The sequence below is a fragment of the Pyxicephalus adspersus genome, chromosome 7 (assembly GCF_032062135.1).
Source record: "Pyxicephalus adspersus chromosome 7, UCB_Pads_2.0, whole genome shotgun sequence".
In the NCBI taxonomy this organism is placed as follows: Eukaryota; Metazoa; Chordata; class Amphibia; order Anura; family Pyxicephalidae; genus Pyxicephalus; species Pyxicephalus adspersus.
This window is the reverse complement of record NC_092864.1, coordinates 74,787,635-74,809,781: the sequence shown is the minus strand read 5'-3', so window position 1 is coordinate 74,809,781 and position 22,147 is coordinate 74,787,635. Positions and strand designations below refer to the sequence as shown.

Here is a 22,147-nt window from a genome sequence, read left to right as displayed (position 1 = left end):
GCGTGTGATGAGGTTATGAGTGAGGAAGTCATTAGTAGGTTGTTGGAGGAGCGGAGAGAGAGCTAGGGGGGGATTTTTCTACCAGGTCAGAAATGGTGTTATCTTTATACCAGGGGTCGGCAAACTCCGGCCTTTAGGTCAGATACAGCCTGGCTGGTAGACCGTTCCGGCCTAACGCCCCCCTGGTAGATCGGCCTAATCCCTGTGCCTTCTGACCTCCTGAAATGGCCTAATGGCCAAAAAAATTTGCTGACCCCTGGTTTACACAAATAGCCCCATAGGCTGCAATGCAGATTGTAAACATGGGCGCTGCCTATGCCCACTTTTAAAAGTGTTTCCCTCAATAGGTTAATGGAACTTATCAGTAATTAGGCTACTGCTGTGTTACTAATCACTATCATATCACTATAAAAATCATCAAAAAAAAAGACAAAGAAAAAAAATTACAAAGAACAAGAGGGCGCTCTTTGCGTCTGGAGGAAAAGAAGTTTAAGCCCCAGATAAGGAAGGGATTCTTCACTGTAAGGTCTGTGAAAATGTGGAATCGGCTCTGTTCTATGGAGCGGTAAGGGAGGAGAACAACAGAGCGGCACCCGGCTGTGCTCTCTCCCCTTCACTACGATCGTTCCTTGTCTGTCATCCATGGATCATCCAGGTCGGTCGTACAGACAGTGAGCAACGATTGCTGTACACATGCCAGATTCTTGTCTGATATCAGCCCGGAGTGCTGGTCCCCGTAGGTCCTGGGGACACGTCCTGCTCCTCCGATCTCCAGCCAGCGACTGCAGAGATGATCTCCAGGGTGCATGCGTCAGGGCAGGTGGGCGAATTGGCGGGAAATTTAAATATATTTGTATTGGATTCTATATAAAATAGCTGTATGGAGTCCAATACAAAGAAATCTTTATATAAAATATATATATAATATTTATGCTACTTTACACTTACATTACATGTTGTTTTATTTATTTTTTGAACAGATTTTTGTGTTTTTGTATTTAAAGTTTATTACATTTATTAAATATTGGACATATTTCAGTGAGTTATGCCTAAGAATTATAGCTTACAATGTAAAATGAATTTCCATGCAAAAAAATGTAACGCTTTTTGTATGGAAATTTGGACGGAATTAAGAACGCTAGGGGGGTTAAAGTGAAATATATTTATCAATACCAGAAATAGGATTAATGGTTATGTTTGATGTTTTAGATTAAGCTGTATACCAAACAAGGCACGCTGAAATACCAGACGGATTGTGCACCAAATAATGGCTACTTCATGATTCCTCTTTATGACAAGGTGAGTGATCTGATGAAACCCCTTTATGGAGCCAAAACTTTTCATAATAGGAACATTTAGAAGGATCACACTATTTACATTGTTTAATCGCAATATTCATCTTGAAACGTTTTACAGTTATCTCAGCAAATTATTGCAGCAGCACTACAAAGCCAAGTTATTTGTCTGATTCATTCAGGACTTGGTTTTATTTAGTGTCACGTCTATCTGTACACACACCCTAGTGCCGGAGTATCAGGAAACACAAAGTGACGGAAGTGTAACCTGTCTGCCTACATTTCAACATAAGCTGAACCAGTTTTGGTTTAAAGTCCGTTTCCCAAAATTATTTGCCAAATAATTGTCATTTACAATCTTCCCGGGTAAAAATGTATCATCAGGACAGCAGTTCCACAACATTGTTCAGCGATTCACTGTGCAACTAAAAAGCCAATGAAAGCTATTGTTTTACTATTATAGAGTGCTGCGGGGTGCCTATAGAACAGAATAGACAGCAATATCCTGCCTGTACAGTGCCCAATCCTTCCTACTGTCAGCTGAAACAATTGTCGCAGGAAATGGATATTGAGTAACTGCACAGGGGGTTTAGAACAGGACATATAGTGTAATTTAGTTAACATTGAAGGCATTCTTCTTCGAGGTGCTAAAAGAAAGTGATTGCAGCATTTCTGAAACTTCTGACCTCGTGGGATTTGAATCCTTTAACGTTTCTACTTGAGAGATGTATGATATATTTTTTTAATATTAGAGCTCTTAGTACCTGCTAAGCCAGTGGTCGGCAACCTTTCTGACCTAACAGACCACTAAATCCAAGGAATCTGGACCGCGCATGCGTGGGGAGCCGTGTGTCACTGAAAGGGAAAGAAACTTCCCCCAGAGTGATGTCAGAAAAGTTGTGTCCACAGCCCGGCGCCCCTGTCCCCCCAGGATGATTAGCAAGCAGGTCTGAGCCTGCGGATTGTGTCCATACGGGGGACAGACCACCAGCTGGTGACCACTGTGCTAGTATTTCTAAATATTGTTGCTGATTATGTAAACCTATGGCAGTATTTGCATACTATGGCCCTCAGTACACACACGACAGTTGTAATTACAATATATTGTTTATTCTTACTTTCAGGGGGATTTTATTCTTAAGATCGAGCCTCCCCTAGGGTGGAGTTTTGGTAAGTTGCTGTTTGCTACCTATAATAGCTTTGTTTATATCTCTGTGGCTTTGTGTGTGTATATATTTTACATTCCCTATTTGCACTAGTTAGGTATAATCAGTAAATCCCAAGGCACTTCCAGATGCTTCTCATAATCCTCCTGAAATCTTGTTTCATGTCACATACAATTATATTGGAACATAGCAATGCTTCCAGATCTGTTATTCAATTGGGCAAAGATTTAGGTTTTTCTTTTTGTATAATAATTTAAACCACGTATGCAATTTTTAACTTGAAAATTAGGTCAGTCCACCCTAAATAATACATTTTTTTATATAATTAAAAGTCTGGACAGGTAATTTGATTTACAGAATCTCTTAATATCTCCTAATCCCTTAAAGGATGGAATCACTTTGGTTCAGTTTTGGGTCTGCATGTGTCTTGTTCAGTTAACAGGGGGTATCATGCTTTCTGCTGAATTTTGTTTTACTTGATATTCTGGGGAATGAAACAGAAAGAAAGGAAAACCCAGTGAACAAGAACACCTAAATTTCCAATGTTCAGAGTTTGGAACTTTGGTGTAGAGCGATTGCACCTGAAGTCCCAAATAAGCTGATGGGGTGTTGATCCCACAGGATTTCACTTATATTTAAAATATTTTTCGGTATCCTGCTATTAACATCTGGTCATGTCTATTAGTATAGTTATAATGTTTCTTATAAAATGTATGTATATAAATTAAGGCAGATCAAACCTCCTTACTCTACTTCCCTTTCTGACTCTTTGTTCCCCTCTTCTCCACCTTTTTTGGTTCTTCTTTGTGCTATCCTTCCCCCTCCAAATTTGTTTGGTTTTGTTGTTGATATCAACCCTATCTGTCCGGTTTACCTGTGTATCGGGTGCTGCAAAGTTAACTCCATTTCATCTTGGACAGTCTTGTACGCACGTGCAATAATTGTCGTTGGAAAGGATCTTTCATGATTTCTTCCAATGACAAGCAACTGCACAATGTGTTAACAAGTGCTATATATACAGCGCTCTTCTGCTGTATGGAGAGGTGGGAGGACGGAGCGGCACCCTGCTGTGCTCTCTCCCCTTTCACTTTCATTATGATTGTTCCTCGTCCGTGGATCTACCAGGACCGTTGTTCGGACAACGAGTGCTGTACACATGCCAGATTCTCGTCTGATATCAGCCCTAAGGCGATTATCGGGCAAGTATCATCTGATGTGTGTACCCAGCCTTAGACTGATAATGCAAATCCCTTAATGTTATTTATCGTTGGGATGTCTGGGGATGGGGAGTTATTCTCTTACAAAAATGGACACAAAATAGATAATAAAGTATGTTTTTCTACATTTTCTAGATTATTCCTTTTTGTATCTATTCTTAAAACATTTCATAAAAATATATTGAAACAGGAGCAGATCAAACGCTTAGTTTTGCCAGTATTTGTACATTATGGCAGGCTTACCTTCCCAAGTACCCCCTTATTGCTGCAAAAGTCACAATGTCCCCTCTCACTTCATCATTTCTGCTGACATATTTGCCTGGTTGTCTTCCGAAGCAAGTGAAGCCCTATACACGCTAATGAAGGGGAGAATTTAATTGGGTAGAGAAGGAGCTGATCACATTATCTGTAAAGTCATATTGTCAAGCATCCCTGCAGCATAATACTCTAGCAATGGATGGAATACAGACAGATATGTCCATTGTAAAGTAGAAAGAAATATCCACCCTTCATTATAAGAAGCCCCTAACATATGTCGTATGAAAGTTACTAAAGCGTGCATCTACTCCGCTGCTGCTTCATTCTACCAGAAGAACATCTCAGAATTCCTGTGAAAGTTCTGATTTATAACTCATTCATTGGGCTTAGCATGGTTCTTCTCATTCCCATATGCCAGATAAAGAACCTGGCAATTGTTCAAGCACCCAACACTACATCATTTTTTATAGGAGATTCAGGGGAATAACCCATTTATTTTCATAACTGGAAGTACTGAATATTTTCTTTGGGCTTTGACAACATATAAAGGTGACAAGTAATGTGGTGAAGGTAAGTTAAACAGAATCTGTCACTTTTGCTCTGAACATAACAATTCCCAATACTTTACCTCTATCCCCCACGGGTCTGTTACTGAGCCCAATACCCAGTCCTTACAGAAGTGGAGATGAATGTGACCCCCAGGACCCCATGCACGGCTGAGGGCTCCCCCACCTCCAGTTATTTCCACTTCTCGTCTTCCCTGCATGCCATACTATTTTTATTTTATTTTGTCTGCAGGTTCTTTATCTTGTTTAGGTTTATCACTGTTGTTTAAGGTACATTTTTGCTATGTCATAAAATATTGATATTTCCATCTTTTCTGCAGAGCCAACCAGTGTTCTCCTCCATGTGGATGGAGTGAATGACATTTGTACAAAGGGGGAAGATGTTAATTTTGTTTTCACTGGATTCTCAGTGAATGGAAAGGTATGACAGATAAGACCCTTTTTCCATTTTATTTAAAAGCAAACCCTATTTAAAAAATGAAAGCCCAAACTGGCCTCCCTTTGCCTAAATATAAGTAATTTGTTGTTCCAGCCCCAATACCTCCCAATCAAATTCCTATTTTTAAAGGTTTAGGGGAAAACATTACAGTGTTTGTATTGTACCATAATGTGTCCAGTGTTGCCCGTGTTTGCCAAATTCCTTTTTGGAGTTGCTGTAAGTATTTCTGTGGGTATTCTTTTTAATGAGAAGCTGATTTAGGAATAAGTTTAATGAAAGTTAATATTTGAATCTTTGCCTCATTGGACCTTTGCCATGTAAAAAATAGCCACTAGTTTCTTGTGTCTTTCCTGGATCCTCACCTTATTTATTTTTAATTCTAGTGTTTTTCTACTCTTGTTTCACTTATCAGAAAGTAGAGTAGTACAATTATCCTGGAGGGGTGGAGTGAGGCTCTCAGTATGGCAGTACAGGGTGACATTCAAAAATCCGGCCATCGATAATCCGGTTCCTTCAGCATGGATTTCGGAGCACATTTTCAAATTTACACTGTTTTCTGAAGGCGCCGTTTGTTTTGATGGAGCTGTACTCCAGAATCAGCTGTCAGCTCCAGGATCTTGCTTGCACGTGCTTTCTTGCTCATTCCTTCTCATTTATTTGCTGCTGTGTAGCCCCATTACGGATTCAGCATCCATTTAAAGGACTGTACAGGAAGTAATTTTCTGTTCAATATATACAGCATATATAACCCTCAAAAATCCGGAATATTTGAATGTCAACCTGTAGTAAAATGTTTCTACTGGCACAGGTTCATGAAATAGTGACCATGTTATAAGTTCTGGCACATGATAGCCCCTGATATACAACATATACTTATTTAGAAGTTAGGTTGCTGTAACTTCCTTCTTTTTTTGCTTGTAACTATGACAGGAAATGAAGGGATAATAACTTGACTGGGAAGAAAATATTTAAATGTATATTGGGTTTTTATTGCTTTGCCCCCAATGGGTGGATTTCATTTTCATCATTGGTGACTTCCTAAATTAATGGATCCTTCCTCATTTTCTTATAGGGTACAATAATCGCAGTAGAAAAAGACATTGGTTCTATCATATAAAGTATGCAAATGTTTTTATATTTCATATAAAAAAAAATTACATTGCAGGTTCTGAGCAGGAACCAGGATTTGGGTCCAGGTGGAGTGCAGGTTTCTTTAAGAAAAGCAAACAGTGGAGCTATTCTACAAACTACAACCACTCAACAAGGGGGAAAGTAAGTTTTTAAAACACATGAATGAATATATACTATAATAAAATATTATATTGAAATAAATTTCCCAATCAATATCAATCTTGTCCATATTAAAGTTCTATGGCAGATTTCCTCACTACAAATTTACAATTTTGAGTGTATACTTTACCCTTTCTTTTTATAACAATAATATAATACCAATAATATATTACAGAAAAAAAAAACTTCCCTAAATTACAATGAAAGTGGGGCAAAAATGTCTTCTTAGTCATCACTATCCAAAAATACTACTAAACTCATACAGTTTAAAGTAAGGATAATTCAAACAAGTGTACTTGTGTCTAATAAGATGTTATAATGTACAAAAAGAAAAAGACGGAGCGGGATTTTGAAGTGGCCAAAGGAATACTCTATGTATTAATGCATTAGTAGAAGTACTATTGCAGCAAATACCAGATAACAAATATATAATATTTCATATACATTCCATTTTCACATATTGCCTTTTCCCATTTTTAGTGATGGGAGTCAATGGTTAGCGTCTAGACAGATAATTCTCTGGCCAACATAATAGGCAAATATTTGCAGTTCACTTTCTGCATATAGAATGTATATGAAATATTATATTTTTTATCTTGTATTTGCTGTAATAGTACTTCTATTAATGCTTTAACACATTGAGTATTCCTTTGGTCACTTCAAAATGCTGTTCCCTGTCCCATTCTTTTTGTGCATTATGAATAATTGAGGGGTCAGGCCACCAATTATTACTCCAGAGAAGGGTACATATTCATCTCTTCAATTTTCCTTTCCTCTTCTCCAGTATATAGATCTACTAATAAAATGTTAGTAATAATACACTTAATACTATCATTTCATACATCGACTTATGCAGAACTGAATCCACCTTTGCCACTAAATTTGTGAACAGGCAGAGTTTTAGAAAAGGGGCAAGAAATGTCTTTTCTGCATTAACACATACTCACCTACCTGATCTTCCTTCACCTGTCAGAATAGCTCATTTACACATCAGTTGGTAGGTGGGATACCCAGCACATTCCAAGTTTCCCCCACAGTTGCCATGACTGAAACAACTCCTGTGGGCCTGCGCTGGAGTTATCTCATCCTGGCCCAGCCAGTCAATATGACATTGGATCAAAACAGGGAAAGGAAAAAAAAAAAAGACAATGACACCTTTGATGGTACAGGTAAGTATAAAGCGGGTTTAGATTTGCTTTTATACTGCTTGAGTTTCCCTCTAGTATTTCTGGGTAGTGAGGATTAGAGGTCAAGTGTTCTTTTGGGGTTTTATATGAACATCACATCTTTTATTTGTGAATGGAGACAATGGTTTATAAAAAAAAATTAAACACATACACTGCCATTTGTGCATTTTGATATAACTTTTATGAATATTTTATACTACAAAAGGGATCCCTTCACAATATTTCCAAGTTTTGTATGAATCTTTTTTGCCTTTTGATGTGTCTGGTGAATATGATAGTATTTTTCCCTTGTTTTCATAATTAATAGTATATTATCTTTTCTTTGTTTTGTAGATATTCCTTTAATAAAGTTCTTCCAGGAGATTATGAAATTGTTGCATCACATCCAACTTGGACCTTCAAAGAGGTATATTTAATTATAATAGATTTTTACCCAGCTGTAAAAAAACATTACCTTATTTTCAAAGCGAATTCAAATATTGTTTTTAATTGGCTATATAAGACTGTAATTTCTGTTATTTTCCTTGATTGTTCTGTGTTTAAAACCAGTTGTTCTCGTGAATTTGCATTCATTATTTTGAATTACATTTAATTTTTAAGCACAATTTAAGGGAAATTAAAGTTAATTTGCTGTCAAAACTGAGGTCCTAAAAAGGCATAACGGGAATACAGCCTTCTTGAAAAAGGCTTCCAGTTCACATCTGAAGATTGCTTTGATGCTTATTATAAAATACTCCGATTCTCAGAAACACTTTTTGTAAGCTCTGTCAAGACGAAAATTGTAATTTATTAACATGCCAGTACTAAAATGTTTTTCATGCCACCAGATAAATTCAAACCGAATTGAAAGTCTGAATATGAATGCTGAAATGGCAAGCAGAGAATAAAGCAAACCAAAACTTTACAAATGGGTCCACCAACTGCATTAACATTCTGAAAAACTGTGGTAGACTGGTGTACATAGAATTCATATTAGCAGAAAATAAGCTTCTGTGTTTTGCCTAAAGCTTAACTAAACTCAACATTTTTACTTTACGTAGAAGAGTTGACAACCCTTTAAAATAAAGTAAAAATGTTTTTTTTTTTTTGCAGTTTTGCAGTTTTTTTTTTTTTTGCAGCACTGCCCCCTTAAATCTTGATCACCGCGCACAAAGCTTCCTGGGATACCTACGTCATGCATCCCGGGAGGCTCTGGCTGTTCCTTCTGCGCATGCCCTAATTTCCGGCATGTGCAGAAGGGATATTTTTCCACCAAGCGAAAGAGATGCTGATCTCACACATGTGCGGTGAGATCGGCTCTCTTTTTTTTCCCCCCTTCACATCGGTTACGTCACCCAATCTCTGAAGATGGCGGCATAGAGGAATTTCAGGACGACGTGGGACCAGATCTTGGAAGGACCAGCGCCATCTGCGGAGGTAAAGGTAAGTGTCATTTTTTATTTTTATTTTAGTTCCGCTTTGATAGTGTCAATTCATGAATTAGAATTAGCATTGCTTTTATAAAGACACTAATCATCCAAAGAGGACCTGGGTTTAGTTTCCATTTTTAAATAATTTATTTATTTATTTTTTTTTACTGCTTTTTTTTTAGGCAACCACAGTGGTTCAGGTGACCAATTCCAATGCTCATGCTTCCAGCCCTCTTATTGTTGCTGGTTATGATGTTTCTGGTTCAGTTCGTAGTGATGGGGAACCAATGAAAGGGGTCATGTTTCTACTATTTTCATCAACTATCAAAAGAGAGGTAAGGTAACATCCTGAAGCAAATTTAGAATAGTAAATGCTTAAAACATAATTGGGTGTGATCATTTTGCTACTTTATTAAGGGTCTTGTACAGATTATTCAGCCTGTCACCTCCAGTTTTTGTTTTTGTTCCCAGTGCAATGCAGCCAGCCTTACCAATCGGGTTTCTGGGACTAAATGAATTGAAATTAGCAAAATATTTTCTTACCTTTTTTTTTTTTTTTTTTTAAGTTGTTGGTTTTGCTAATGTCATTTTTGTTATTTTAGGATATTTTGGGCTGCAATCTGGCACCAATTGAGAGCTTTCAGAATAAAGATATGTTAATTTCCTATCTGTGTCACGTCACATCCAATGAGGATGGATCTTTTACCTTCCTGTCACTGCCTAGTGGGGATTACAGTGTGGTAAGTATAAGGATTGCTTTCTTGTCCAGATGAGCCATCTCTATTTTAGCACAGGTATAATCCCTTCTTAGCTGCATCTTACAATGGCAAGCATTAACAGTATTCTAGTCTCAGCTATTTCTGTGTTATTTAAAGTACCAGGAGTAAATGACCTGCACTTGGGTATACAGTAATACCCCGAAATTTGCGGGGATTACGTTCCTAACAACCCCCCCAACCCCGTGCGAATTTTAAAAATGCTTAAACTTTGGACTAACAAATTTGCAGAAAATGCAAATAAAATACACAAAGCTAACACGCTACACTTGACACAACAAACAAGGTTGTGACATGCAATAAACTGACTGAGCTGGGACCCAGATTCAAACGTTGAAAAAAAAGGCATCACAGGAGAGCGGTCAATAAGAATCAAGGAAATATTGAAAATGGGTTCTGATTGGCTACATCCATGCAAGCACATTTCATCTTCTTGGCGAGCATTCTCATAGTGTAAGAGCGTTCTGTTCTAATAATATTCGGGGCTTTAGTGTTTCCTCTACAATAGGACTAAAAGATAGGTATTTACAGTATCGTATTTTTTTTTTGACCCACAAATTTTAAATGTTAGGTTCCAAGGAAAAAAATACGCCAACTTGTGAACCCGCAGATTCAGAAGCGCACATTTTCAGTATATTACTGTATATTGGAAATGTATGTTGTACATCCTTTTTTGCAGGGTTTTAGCTTGGGGTTCTAAAAGATGATGCTGTTAGAATTAATAGAGAATTTCAAACTTCAACTGTGACTTAAAAGATCAGTCTTTTGGGTAGCAGTGGGTAGCAGTGTAAGAGACATTCATCCCAATGATCACCATGCTGATGTACTGTGAGTTTAGGATATAATAATAGCAAGGGGGATCTGAAGGTTATTTTAAGGGCTTCCCCATGTTAAAAAGTTTCTTTAGAAGTTTGGACGCTAGACAAATTAGAGTGCACAGCGCCCTCTGATAGCTATAAACATTTACACATACAAAAGATGCCAAAGTTTGTTTAAATTTATTGTTATCCTAAATGCCTAAAATGCTTTAAAACTCTAGCTGAAATTTCAACATTTAACTATTTTTAACTTCACTGTTGGAACACAGGATACTGTTTTTTTTGTTTTGTTTTTACGGTTTGGCATTTATGTTCAATAAATAGGTAAGCGAGATTTATTTGGTGTATGCTAATACGTGAAACATTGATAAATTTTTCAGATCCCATTTTATAGAGGAGAGAGAATTACTTTTGATGTTGCTCCATCCAGACTGGATTTCACCGTTGAACATGACAGCCTTAGATTGGAGGTAACGTAAGCTAAAAAATTTGAAAAATAATAGCATTTGGAATTCTATGACCCTAAAGCAGAACTATACTTTTACAGTAAAACAAATTGGAAGCAGAAAGGTTGCTTATTGCGTAAGGGACATGCGTAAAGAAATAAAACAACATTAGATTCCTGGTCACAATTTTTCTGTATCATACACTGAGTTGCACATGGCCAGGTCAGTGTATGATCCTGGCATTGCTGTAAATAAATGAATTACTGCATGCAAGTGCTGAAGTTTACTTCCTTCCAGTCTAGCTAATCGAGATTAAAGATCCTGAATTTAGAGGAGGACTGAGTAAAGATATTGGCACCTGCGATGGAGTGAGGTGAATGCCTAAAAACTTTTAAACAATTTTATTGTAGAAGGAACATTGACTGTGCCTTCTGCAATAAAAAACCTTGCTTGCAATTTTTTTGCAGAATACTTTTGCTTTAATACTATGTTAATTACTGTTTTGCGTGTGTCAACATGGTATTATTGGTGTGTCTGCATGCATGTTTATGGATGTGTTAGTACAGTGCTGTGTAATTATGGTAATTATGTTGTTTTTACTGACATGTTTCTACTTGTGATTGCAATAATTTAGTTAAATTAGTATAAAAAAGTGCTGGTAAATTTGTTAGTGTTCTATATGCAATGTGGATTTTAGATGAAGGCCAGCACAAGATAATTGGCATTGTGATAGCATTTTATAGCTTTATGTAAAAGACCAGCTAAATCAATGAAATGCCCATATTTTTGTTTCAATCAGTTTTATTAAGTTTTCAGAGAAAAAAAAAATAACAGGTAAACATAACAAAAATAAAATCAAATATACAGCACATATATCATATCAAACTTAACAGTGTAGGCTTCGTATGCACAGACATATAGTACCAGAAGCTGCATATACCCATAAAATATGACAAAAAACATAACAGTTCTAAGGGGATCAGATAACACATATGAAACCTGTACAAAAACAGCTACATATCCGCTAGCGGAAGCGTATTGCACAAGGTGGAAACCAATATTCTTAAACAACAGATAAAATAAAAGCAAAGACAAACACATATAACGAAGCAGCCCAGGGGAGAAGAGGGAGGATGGGAGGGGGGAGGGAAGGGGAAAGCCGATCAATACAAAAATAAAAGAGATATATGTTAACCCTCAATACCGGGGGGTTGTGTTCCAGCCTGTAAGCCTGGAAACTAAATAAAATATGTATAGAATCCGGGAGAGTCTTTAAACCAGTCCCAGATGGTCCAGGTAATTCTAAATTGTTCCAATCTATCATCATCCTCCGCGACCAACATCTCCATATGGCGGATTTTTTCAAGTTCGGAGACCCAATTGGCTATAGAAGGAGCGGCAGATTGCTTCCACAATCTCGGAATAGTGGCCCTTGCTGCCGTAAGAAAATGACGTAGGACCCCACCTTTGATGGTTTTTAGCGAACCCGGAACCATGGATAAAAGAGTATTGGCAGTATTGGTTATGGTGGACCCAGTGCTGTCATTATACACCTGTATAATCGTGTCCCAAAATCGATATATAAGTGGACACTCCCACCATATATGAGAAATGCCCATATTTTGATCCTGCTTCATTATTTAGTAAAGACTGTAGAATTTTTTAATCAACTGGTTGATTTTTCTTTCTTTTTTTTTTCCCTTTCTAGCCTGTCTTTCATGTAATGGGTTTCTCTGTTACTGGTCGAGTTTTAAACGGACCAGAGGGTGAAGGAGTGGCAGACGCTGTTGTCATACTAAACAACCAGATGAAAGGTAGGTCATGACCCATGTACTTAGGTGTGATAAATGTTACACTTTTTACTTATAAATGCAAGCATGGGTTATGTTTCGTAGGAACCTTTTCTACTAAGTTTAGGTATCAAAATAAAAATCACAAACACTGATCATTTTTTACCTAGATTAGTGATAATCAGTTGAAACTCATCCTAGGGATTTGTTTTGTATTGGTGTCCATATTTAGTCCTTTTTTCCTAATAACATTTTTAGTGACAAGTGATCACAAAAATAAACCAGCTGCCAGTGTTTGGGTCACATTAACTGCTACAACCAAACTTAATTATCTTGGCTAAAGCAGCAAAATTACTTTTGGAGCATAGCAATATGCCTTCTATTAGAGCTGATTATAATTCTCTATCTTCTAAGATCTTTTCTTTTGTTTTACAGTTACAACCAATGCTGATGGTTCTTTCCGTTTGGAAAATATGACTGCGGGAACATATAGTATTGATGCAAAGAAAGAGCATATATTCTTTGATACACTTACTGTAAAGATTGCTCCCAACACTCCACAATTAGCTGATATTATAGCAACTAGGTGAGTTGATCTTCAAGAACCTATTGCCTACAGAAGGCAGCACATCAAATCTCTAGCCATGAATTATTTATTGTACGGTAGTTGTTCAGACCTTCTATCTTGGAGTCATTGTACAATTAACTTTACACCTAACAAAATCACGTAATAGGAGGACCTACCTAAAATTGTTTTGTATCCAACCAGGCAGGCCCTATTATTATTATTATTATTAAACAGGATTTATATAGCGCCAACATATTACGCAGCGAAATAGGCCCTACACTACATTTATTCAAGTAGTTTGTATAATCAGATTATACTATGCCTGGTGATCTTTAGACCAGCCGTCACCAACCCTTTGGACCTCATGGGCCGCTAAAATTCATAATTTTAAATCTCGGGGACCATTAATATGAATATTTTTATAAAGATAAATACATTTGTAAAATAATGATCTTCCTAGTGGTGACAAGGACTGTGGAGTCTGATTCATTGATCAGTTCACGGTTAAGTGAAGTATTCTATTGTTACTATTATCACTAGCTGCATTATCTTTGGTATTACTAAAGAAATGCAAAATATTTGTTTGCCTTTTCTCACCTATTATGGTTTATTGATAGGTAGGAAATGATAGGTATCAAAGTCAAACTATTTGATGCCAATAAATATAACCGGCAAAGAAAATACACAGTTAAGGTCATACTTACCTAAAAGTGCAATATAAAGAATATAAAGAAAGAATATAATAATTTAGTAGGATATTATTTTTGTTTTATTAGAAATAAAACATAAAAAATGGCTCCACCACCAAAATTTTCTCGTGGAACAACAGTGGTCCATGGATCACTGGTTGGTGACCGCAGCTTTGGACCATGTCATAACATTTCAGAGATGATTTACAAATGAAAACCAAAACATAATCCTTACTGTTACGCTTTTACTCTTACTTTGTGTGAAGGTAAACCATGTTTTGTTTACAGATTTAGTGTGTGTGGAGATATCTTTATAACACACTTTCCAGAAGGTATGAAATCAATGAATAAATATAAAGTTACTTTGACTCCTCAAGACAAAGAAAGAACATCCGTTCTTACTACAGAGTCAGACACTCAAGGACGGTTCTGCTTCCAGGCACGAAGAGGATCTTATAACATACAGGTATTCGAGATATGTAGATGCAAATAATGCACAAACAAAATAAACATACAGAACATGCAGTCATTTTTGTTTTGTTACCAAAAAAATTGTCCTGTATTCATGCATCCTATATTAAAACCTGTCTTAGGAAGCCTATAGTTTACACAAGGAGATTTATTTAATTGGATCATCATATGTTGGTTGCTTGGGAAAGCCTAATCTTTTTGTCATTCTGTCCTTAAATTAATCTTCAGTGGTACTTTAATGCTAAGCTAAAAATTTGAATTCTTTATTTGTTTATTTTTTATAATATTTCTGCAATTTCAGGTTAAATAATATTTGGCAATATAGTTTTTTTTTTTTCTTCTCCGGGTCAGATGGGTTTTTAATAAACTTTTCTCTTTCATTCTTTCATTGTAAAAATACGAACTCATTTATTTTTTTCTGCAATTCTAGGTTGCTGGTAATATGTGGCAATAGTGTGTGTGTTTTCTTTTTTGTTTCTTTTCTCTGGTGTGTGTTCTACATGGCTCAAGTTTTAGAATTTTTGAATTTATTTTGTAATTTTACACTATCATCTGTTTTTGGTTGCTACTAGTGGTTTTCTTTTATTATTTTGCTTCCCCTGCGTGGTATACTCAAGCTTTTGAGGGCTGAGGCTTGCAGGTGCTCCTAAATATCAATGGTTAGGTCCAGTATTTCCACAAGCTGTTGCAGCTCTGTATAATTGCTGTGTGCTTTTTGTATTTTAAAAGTGCAAGCTGCTTGCACTATTGGACATTTCTTCAATCCTTTGTTTATCCATCCTTGTTATAGGTATCTGGTAGCTGTATGACCCCCTTTGCCAGTCACTTCCACTTTTTCAACCTTTTGATCACATGGCACCATAGGAATGGATAAGGCCTTAGTGGGCAAGAAAGTCATGCTTTCTACTTTAGGAGCACTGGCCGTGCTTTTAGGATTAGGGTATCATTGCAGGGCCATTTGTGTTGCAAGGCACTGACCGTATAAATGTGGGTTGTCAGCTTTTTGGACTTATTTTTTATTTTCTCACTTAATTTCTTAGGATTTCTGAGGTTGTTACTATCATCAAATAACTTGTACCTAGCCTATGGCAGGACTTTGTGGTATGCCATGCTAATAACACTTTACCAATGGTGTAGTCTTGGTAATACATGAAATACGGATCTTGTAGAATTAAGTGTTAAAGTTTCTGTTGCAAACTTCTTTGCCAGCAATTTTATGTTAAACTTTTCAAAAATCAATTAGTTGATGGGGTGGGGTGATAATAATCTCATGCATTTATTGCTATAAAAATTGTTTTTCACACACTGATGCAAGACTTTTGTCCTCCTTTGATTGAAGGTGCATTCTTATGTGCTGTCTTAGAAGATTTTAGGTAACTAACAGTAAATTTCTGCTTCTAGGTTTCAGTTCCAGAAGCAGAATTAAAAGCCGGGCTTGCGTTAAAGCCTGCGATGTACCCAGTAACTGTAATGGATAAAGAAGTTATGGATGTCTCGTTCTCGCAATTTATGGCTTCTATCTCCGGCAAAGTGTCATGTCTGGGTACGTTGTGTTATGAGTTTGAGTTGTATTCTTTATATTAAAGTGGTGAACTTTTATTAGTGTTTATAATAACAAAAACAGCATCTTTCGGCTGGATTCAATAAACTGTTGCCCTTTTTTCTGCAAGCTTACTTTGCATCTGAATGCATTGGTACACTTCGGTAGGTAACCTATAAGTATGGTTAAAGCTGTTGTGAGGGAATAGTTTCAAACACTGCTTGGATAGAAGTATTCCCAGCTCCAGTTGAGATTTCAGAGCATTCTGCTCACTTTTATTAATCTCCAGCATACAAACAGAGAATAAGCATTCAGGGTCTTCACCTAGCAGGAGATTATTATCATTACCACCCACTATAAATAACATACATTTAGCCTTCTGGCTCTCTCTGACACTCCCTCCAGATCTTATGGTCCAGTTGACGTAAATTTTTCGGGAGACCTCCTTGGCTCTTCCCTCATAGACAGCCTTTTCTCCATGAGCCACTCGTCCTAAGGCTCCAATGGATTTTTTTCATGCCTCTAACGTGTAGTATATCTTATACTATCTTAATTTAGATCTTTCTAAACAAATTAAAAAGCAGGCAACACATTTACACACTGATTAAATTGTTCTTAGTGGACTTCTAGAAGCACCCCCTCCCCACTGCAAGTATTGGTACAAAGCCCTTTTACAGAACACACTAGAAAACTTAACAAATGTAATATATTCTGGGAGTGATGGAACCCTAAATAAAACTAAAACCTCTAATTAATCAGAGGTGTATTCCTCATTGAATACCCCCCTTTTTGTTTCTGTTCACTCTCCATAGTGAGGAATTGGCTCTGAACCGTTCTTGTCATTACATTTCTTTCCTTTCCTTCTATCCCCATTCCCTTTCTTCCGTCACCTTTGCTGATTTCTCTTCCCACGCCTAATATCTTGTATTTTCATTAATTAAAGCCATAAAAAAGCTGGATAATAATTTTAATATGTTTATATAAATTTGTATATATATTTTATTTATTATGCACAGATGTCTGTGGTGACCTAACTGTAACCTTGCAGTCTATGAGCCGCCAGAGAGAGAAGCGCAGCTTGCAGATTCATAGCAAGACAGAAAGTGTCACTTTCAATTTTGAGGACATATTGCCTGGAAAGTACAAAGGTAAGGCAAGTGATTTGAAATATTGTATTTTTAACAGGCTTTCTAATGATATTTATTAAAAAAAAACATGTGCCTCACCCACCTTGACAACTCACCATTTCCCATTTTGATCACAACTTTATCACCTTTAACCTGTCTAATTCTTTCCCCCTTTTACCACATCCCAGACCTGGTCAATGGCAGGGAGATGTCCATAACCTTGACCACAACCTCTTCTCAAACTGCATTACGTCCCTAACCCCCACTCGCTCTAAAATCACATCTCCGGATAAAGCTGCTACTCAACCACACTCTTTCTTTGGCTCTGGATAAAGTTGCCCTGCCACTTTCCGCTACCCCCATTTTGCTAACCCGTGACCCTGGTACAACAATCACACCAAATATCTACAAAGGACCTTCAGAACATCTCCAAAATCCATCCCTACCTGTCAACAAAAACCACCAAACTCCTTGTACACGCTCTTATCATCTCTCGTCTAGACTACTGTAACCTCCTCCTCTCTGGTATTCCACTAACCCCACTCTCTCCTCTACAATCTATTATGAATGTTGCAGCCAGACTCCTCCATCCTTCCCATTTTCTAGAGCTGCCCCAACTCTCTGGAATGGTCTTCCTCGTCCTATTTAGCTTGCTCCTACTTTCTGCTCATTTAAAAGAACACTCAAAACACATTTTCTATCTTCTATCTCTTAAACCCTCAGTACTTCCCATCACTCCATATCCCCCCTCCTATTGTGTGATACTACCCCCACCTCCTAGATTGTAAGCTCTTCGGGGCAGGGTCCTCCCCTCCTGTGTCACTGTCTGTATTAGTCTGTCATTTGTAACCCCTATTTAATGTACAGCGCTGCGTAATATGTTGGCACTATATAAATCCTGTTTAATAATAATAACAATAAAATAAAATTGCAAATATTCTTTTAGAATGCAGGGTAGCCTTGACTTTTAATGGCAGTCATGTAATCTTTTGTGTAAATCTCAGTTTAGCTAAATTAGACAGGACGGAGGCAGCTTGCATGAAGTCTTGATTCATTCTTCAGCTGTTTCCTAGGCATTTTGAATACAGATCTTAAAGTGCATTGTATGTATAAGGAAAACAAATCAACTATGACATGTTTCAATTGCACTTTCTATGTTTTGCCTTTTTTTTAATTTTTTTTTAAACTTTATAAATGCAAAAATATACGAAATTAAATGCACTTGCAGAATCTGATGCGGCATAGCCTGGTCTTCCCAGCAGAGGTTGAATAATGCTGGTTTGTGTTATGGCCCAAATGTATTGGACATTAACAAAATATCAATAAACTAGGATGTAAACAACATTTTATCCTTACTTTACAGGTTGTTATCATTATGCTAATCTAAATGATTGCCTTAAATAAAGTAAAAGTGTGGTGAAATATCCAAACCTTTGCATAGAATTTATTTTTGGACTTCAGTGCAAGTGGTAGAAATGGCTTCTTTTAGGTAACTCCTATATAATTCTTATAACCTATGTGTTTTCCTAGCGAGCATTATCCAGGAAGACTGGTGCTGGAAGAATAAATCTGTAGAGTTTGAGGTTACAGATGAGAATGTTGTTGGTGTGGAGTTCAGACAGACTGGATACATGCTGAGATGTTCACTTTCACACGCTATAACTCTGGTAAGTAAATTACTTAGTGTGGGTCCAAAGGCCTAGGCATTTTTTGACAATACACAATATTTATCTTAGGCAGCCATTTTATGTCTGCTGCATTATTGTGTCAATATAAAATTTCTCTTACAAAGTACCAAACATTCCTTTTGCAATAAGTGAATTGGTACAATAGGCTTTTTTAAATGCTTCTAAAGTAATAACTACCTATAGCCATTGCTTTACAAATTTGTTTGCAGGTTGTAGGCATAGGCTACGTCCACACGTAAGATGATTCTTGTCTGATAATCTTCTCAGGGCTGATATCGGACGAGAATCTGGAGTGTGTACAGCGCTCGACAAGGAAAGATTGTAATGAAAGTGACAGAGAGAGAGTGCAGCAGGGTGCTGCTCGTGTCGCCCCCCCCCTCCATAGAGCAGAACGGTGCTGTATGTACAGAGCTCGTTCATGCATTGTGCAGTGTTTTTTTGTTGGAAAGGATTGTGAACGATCCTTTCCAACAATTATTGCATGTGTGTATGCAGCCATATAGTTCAAAGCCTAATTAAGCAGATATAACAAGTAAGCACCAACAAGCCGTGACCTATTTTTAAGTTGATCCAAACTCATTAAATGGAAACAACTGTGTAGAGAGACAATACAATTGGGCAAGGGACAATCATACTATAAAGGTTACATGTAGATGGTAAGTTTAATTTTGCAGTTTTACTTGAAAAATTTAACATGGCTGTAATCCACAAGGAGGTTCAGACAGAATGAACCTGAATTAATATTTTTTTTTTACTTTTCCTTTTTTACTTATTTTCTCAGTATACTTCCTTTTACATGTTTTTATTGTGTTTATTTATTTATTCTTTAACTATTTCCAAATAAAATAATGGCAATTCATGGTCCTCTGCTTTATTTCTACACTCTAGGCATATGTGCTTGTATATATAGCCTGGGTTGTGCTGTTCACCTAAAATCTGAAAGATCTGTATAGCACTTGCTTATCTATACCATATGGATATGTGCAGTGTTTTATTTTTGTGAAAGTAAAAAATGTATTGACTTCATGTTTTTATGAACAGGAATTTTACCAGGATGGCAATGGCCCAGAACATGTTGGTGTTTATAATTTAACAAAAGGAGTGAACAGGTTCTGCCTTTCTAAACCAGGTAATTTTTATATATATATAACAAGTCAACAGAAAAGGTTCAAAATGTATTGAAACAGGTTTGAGAGCTGTCTTTACAGGCTTCCTGAAAATAGGACCTTGCACATCCTTAAAATAGAATTCAATATTGCCCCCCCCTCCTTAATTTTTTTCATGACCATGTTCCTTTAAAGAGGAACTTTACAGTGAAAGCTGTTCCCCTAATCAAGCAGGCAGAGGGCAAAGGACTAATTTAAGCAGTGTCCGTTTCTTCATCAAGGAGAATAGTAAGCAAGCACAATAGTTACAGCACTAAACCTCATTTTGTATCTCCTCAGACTGTCAGAGGCTGCAGTGCCTTAGATCTAACCCTGTAGATGTACAGCTACCAGTTATAGCAGGAATTGCAGTTAGTTTTTATATGAGAATTTCTAGACAAAAGTTATTGTTTAAGCAGTATTGCCAATTCCCTATAATTAGCAAATCTTCATTTCAGGCCCACTTTAATCAGTCATGGGCTATGCATTGGATTGCACAGTTGCTGTATAAAAAAATGATAAAGTGATCTCTATAAATGAAGAAGACACTCTTGCTTTCCTCCTAATCCATGTCATTCATACCATCCAGAGTGTTTTCCTCTGAACTTCAGTGATTGCTAGTGACCAGGTCCATTAGGTGGCCCCTACGGGAAATCCAATTTTTTAGCATTTGCATAAAACTGTCTTTTTAACTGACATTTAAAAGTATTGTTTGACATTGAACATGTGACAAGAAGTTTTTGTAAGCCTGTGAAGACCCCCAAACAGTAATATACAGTGTACAATACTCAGTGTGTCTATACTCCAGGGACTGTTCTTGCCTGTTTCCTTGCTTACTACAGTCAAAACAGTAACTGGCAAGCAGCTGCATTTCAGTGTGATTCTGGGGGGAAATGGGCAGATCCCAGGGGTTGAATCTTTAGCTGTGTCCACTATACAGTCATGAGAAAAAGAAAGTACTTAGGTTTTACTTATTAGGACAAAACACACATCCCACTTTTTTTTTCTAATGAAAAAATAATATTTTTTTAAAAAAGAATTGAAAGCATGTGTGAAGAAAATCATTTTCTGTTTGACTTTATCATGCTTTCCTATCTATGGGGAAGAATTTATTCACGCTCTTTACAACATTGCTTCAGTTCATTGAGGTTTGTGGACATTTGTTTGTGCACAGCAATCTTAAGGTGTCACTACAGCAGAATATTTTGTTATACAAAGGAGTTCATGGTCAACCCAATGACTGCAAGGTGTCCAGGTTCCTTGTCTGCAAAACAACCCAAATCATCATCCCTCCTCCAAGGTGCCTGGTATGAGGTGTGTGTGCTGATAGGTTTGGTTTTCCCCTAATGTGGCACTGTGCATGATAGCCAGACATCTCCCCCTTAAACTTGTTCGTCCAGTGGACATTCTAGAAATCTTGGGCTTTGTTCAGATGCAAATTTGTAAAGCTTAGAAAAGATAAGGGGTGAAATATCTTTTTCTCAGTGTTGCCTTGGTTTAAGTTGTCTTCTAGGGTGCACAGAGAAACTTTTGTATGCACAACCACTTTTTTTAATACTTCTTTAAGTGGTATACTGTCTTTTTAAGTTTTGTTTTACAAAGGTCAAATTTATAAAAACTCTCTATCTTTTAGGTGTTTACAAAGTCACACCACGTTCTTGCCATCGGTTTGAGCATGCTTATTACACCTATGACACGTAAGTTTTTTTTCTTTTTTGCTTCTTTTTTTATTTTATGTAGTTTTTTTGTGCTTGCAACTATTTAAATTTAGTTTGATAAAAGCTAAAATGTAGTTGTTTTATTTTGTAAGTTTCATTTCATTTATCATGATTTAAACCAAAGGGGGGAAGCCACGTTTTTTTCTCCACCAATGTTAGCTAGCAAGAGTCAAGAGGTCACTAACTATTACTAATTGTAATGTGGCCCAGACAGTTGGCAATTCTAGATATCGGCCCCTGCTTATATGACAGCACACAGGCTTGCCAAATAGCTACTCAGACACCAAGTCCTACATAAATGTGTGACATAGGAGAGTCGCATATTTCTCCCACTACCTGTGGGTTTTTAGTTTTGGACACTCCTTTGGACATCTAAACCTTGAAGTTTCACTCCTCTCACTTTTGCAAGCTGTTAAATATAAGGAAAAATTGAACAGGGGAAAAAAACTCATAAACAGCTAGGATAGAAAGAGAAACATTAAAGCTTTAATATAGAGATTTTGTCACTAGTGTGCCGATAGAATATTAGTAGTATTTCCCCAGG

The 22,147-nt window shown here is 36.9% G+C and overlaps 1 protein-coding gene across 1 annotated transcript in view; it reads left to right on the top strand.

Moving 5' to 3' along the window:
- The window catches only part of LOC140335954 (BOS complex subunit NOMO3-like), a gene marked incomplete in the record, with an annotated part of 37,676 nt that overhangs the window by 1,339 nt on the left and 14,190 nt on the right, over positions 1-22,147 (top strand). Inside the window, 16 exon segments of the mRNA XM_072418969.1 lie at positions 1,210-1,299; positions 2,420-2,465; positions 4,823-4,923; positions 6,107-6,213; positions 7,752-7,824; positions 9,010-9,162; positions 9,430-9,567; positions 10,802-10,891; positions 12,576-12,681; positions 13,093-13,243; positions 14,203-14,380; positions 15,787-15,928; positions 16,942-17,073; positions 18,583-18,719; positions 19,782-19,869; positions 21,519-21,582. Of these exon segments, the coding sequence (XP_072275070.1) occupies positions 1,210-1,299; positions 2,420-2,465; positions 4,823-4,923; positions 6,107-6,213; positions 7,752-7,824; positions 9,010-9,162; positions 9,430-9,567; positions 10,802-10,891; positions 12,576-12,681; positions 13,093-13,243; positions 14,203-14,380; positions 15,787-15,928; positions 16,942-17,073; positions 18,583-18,719; positions 19,782-19,869; positions 21,519-21,582 (1,796 nt within the window).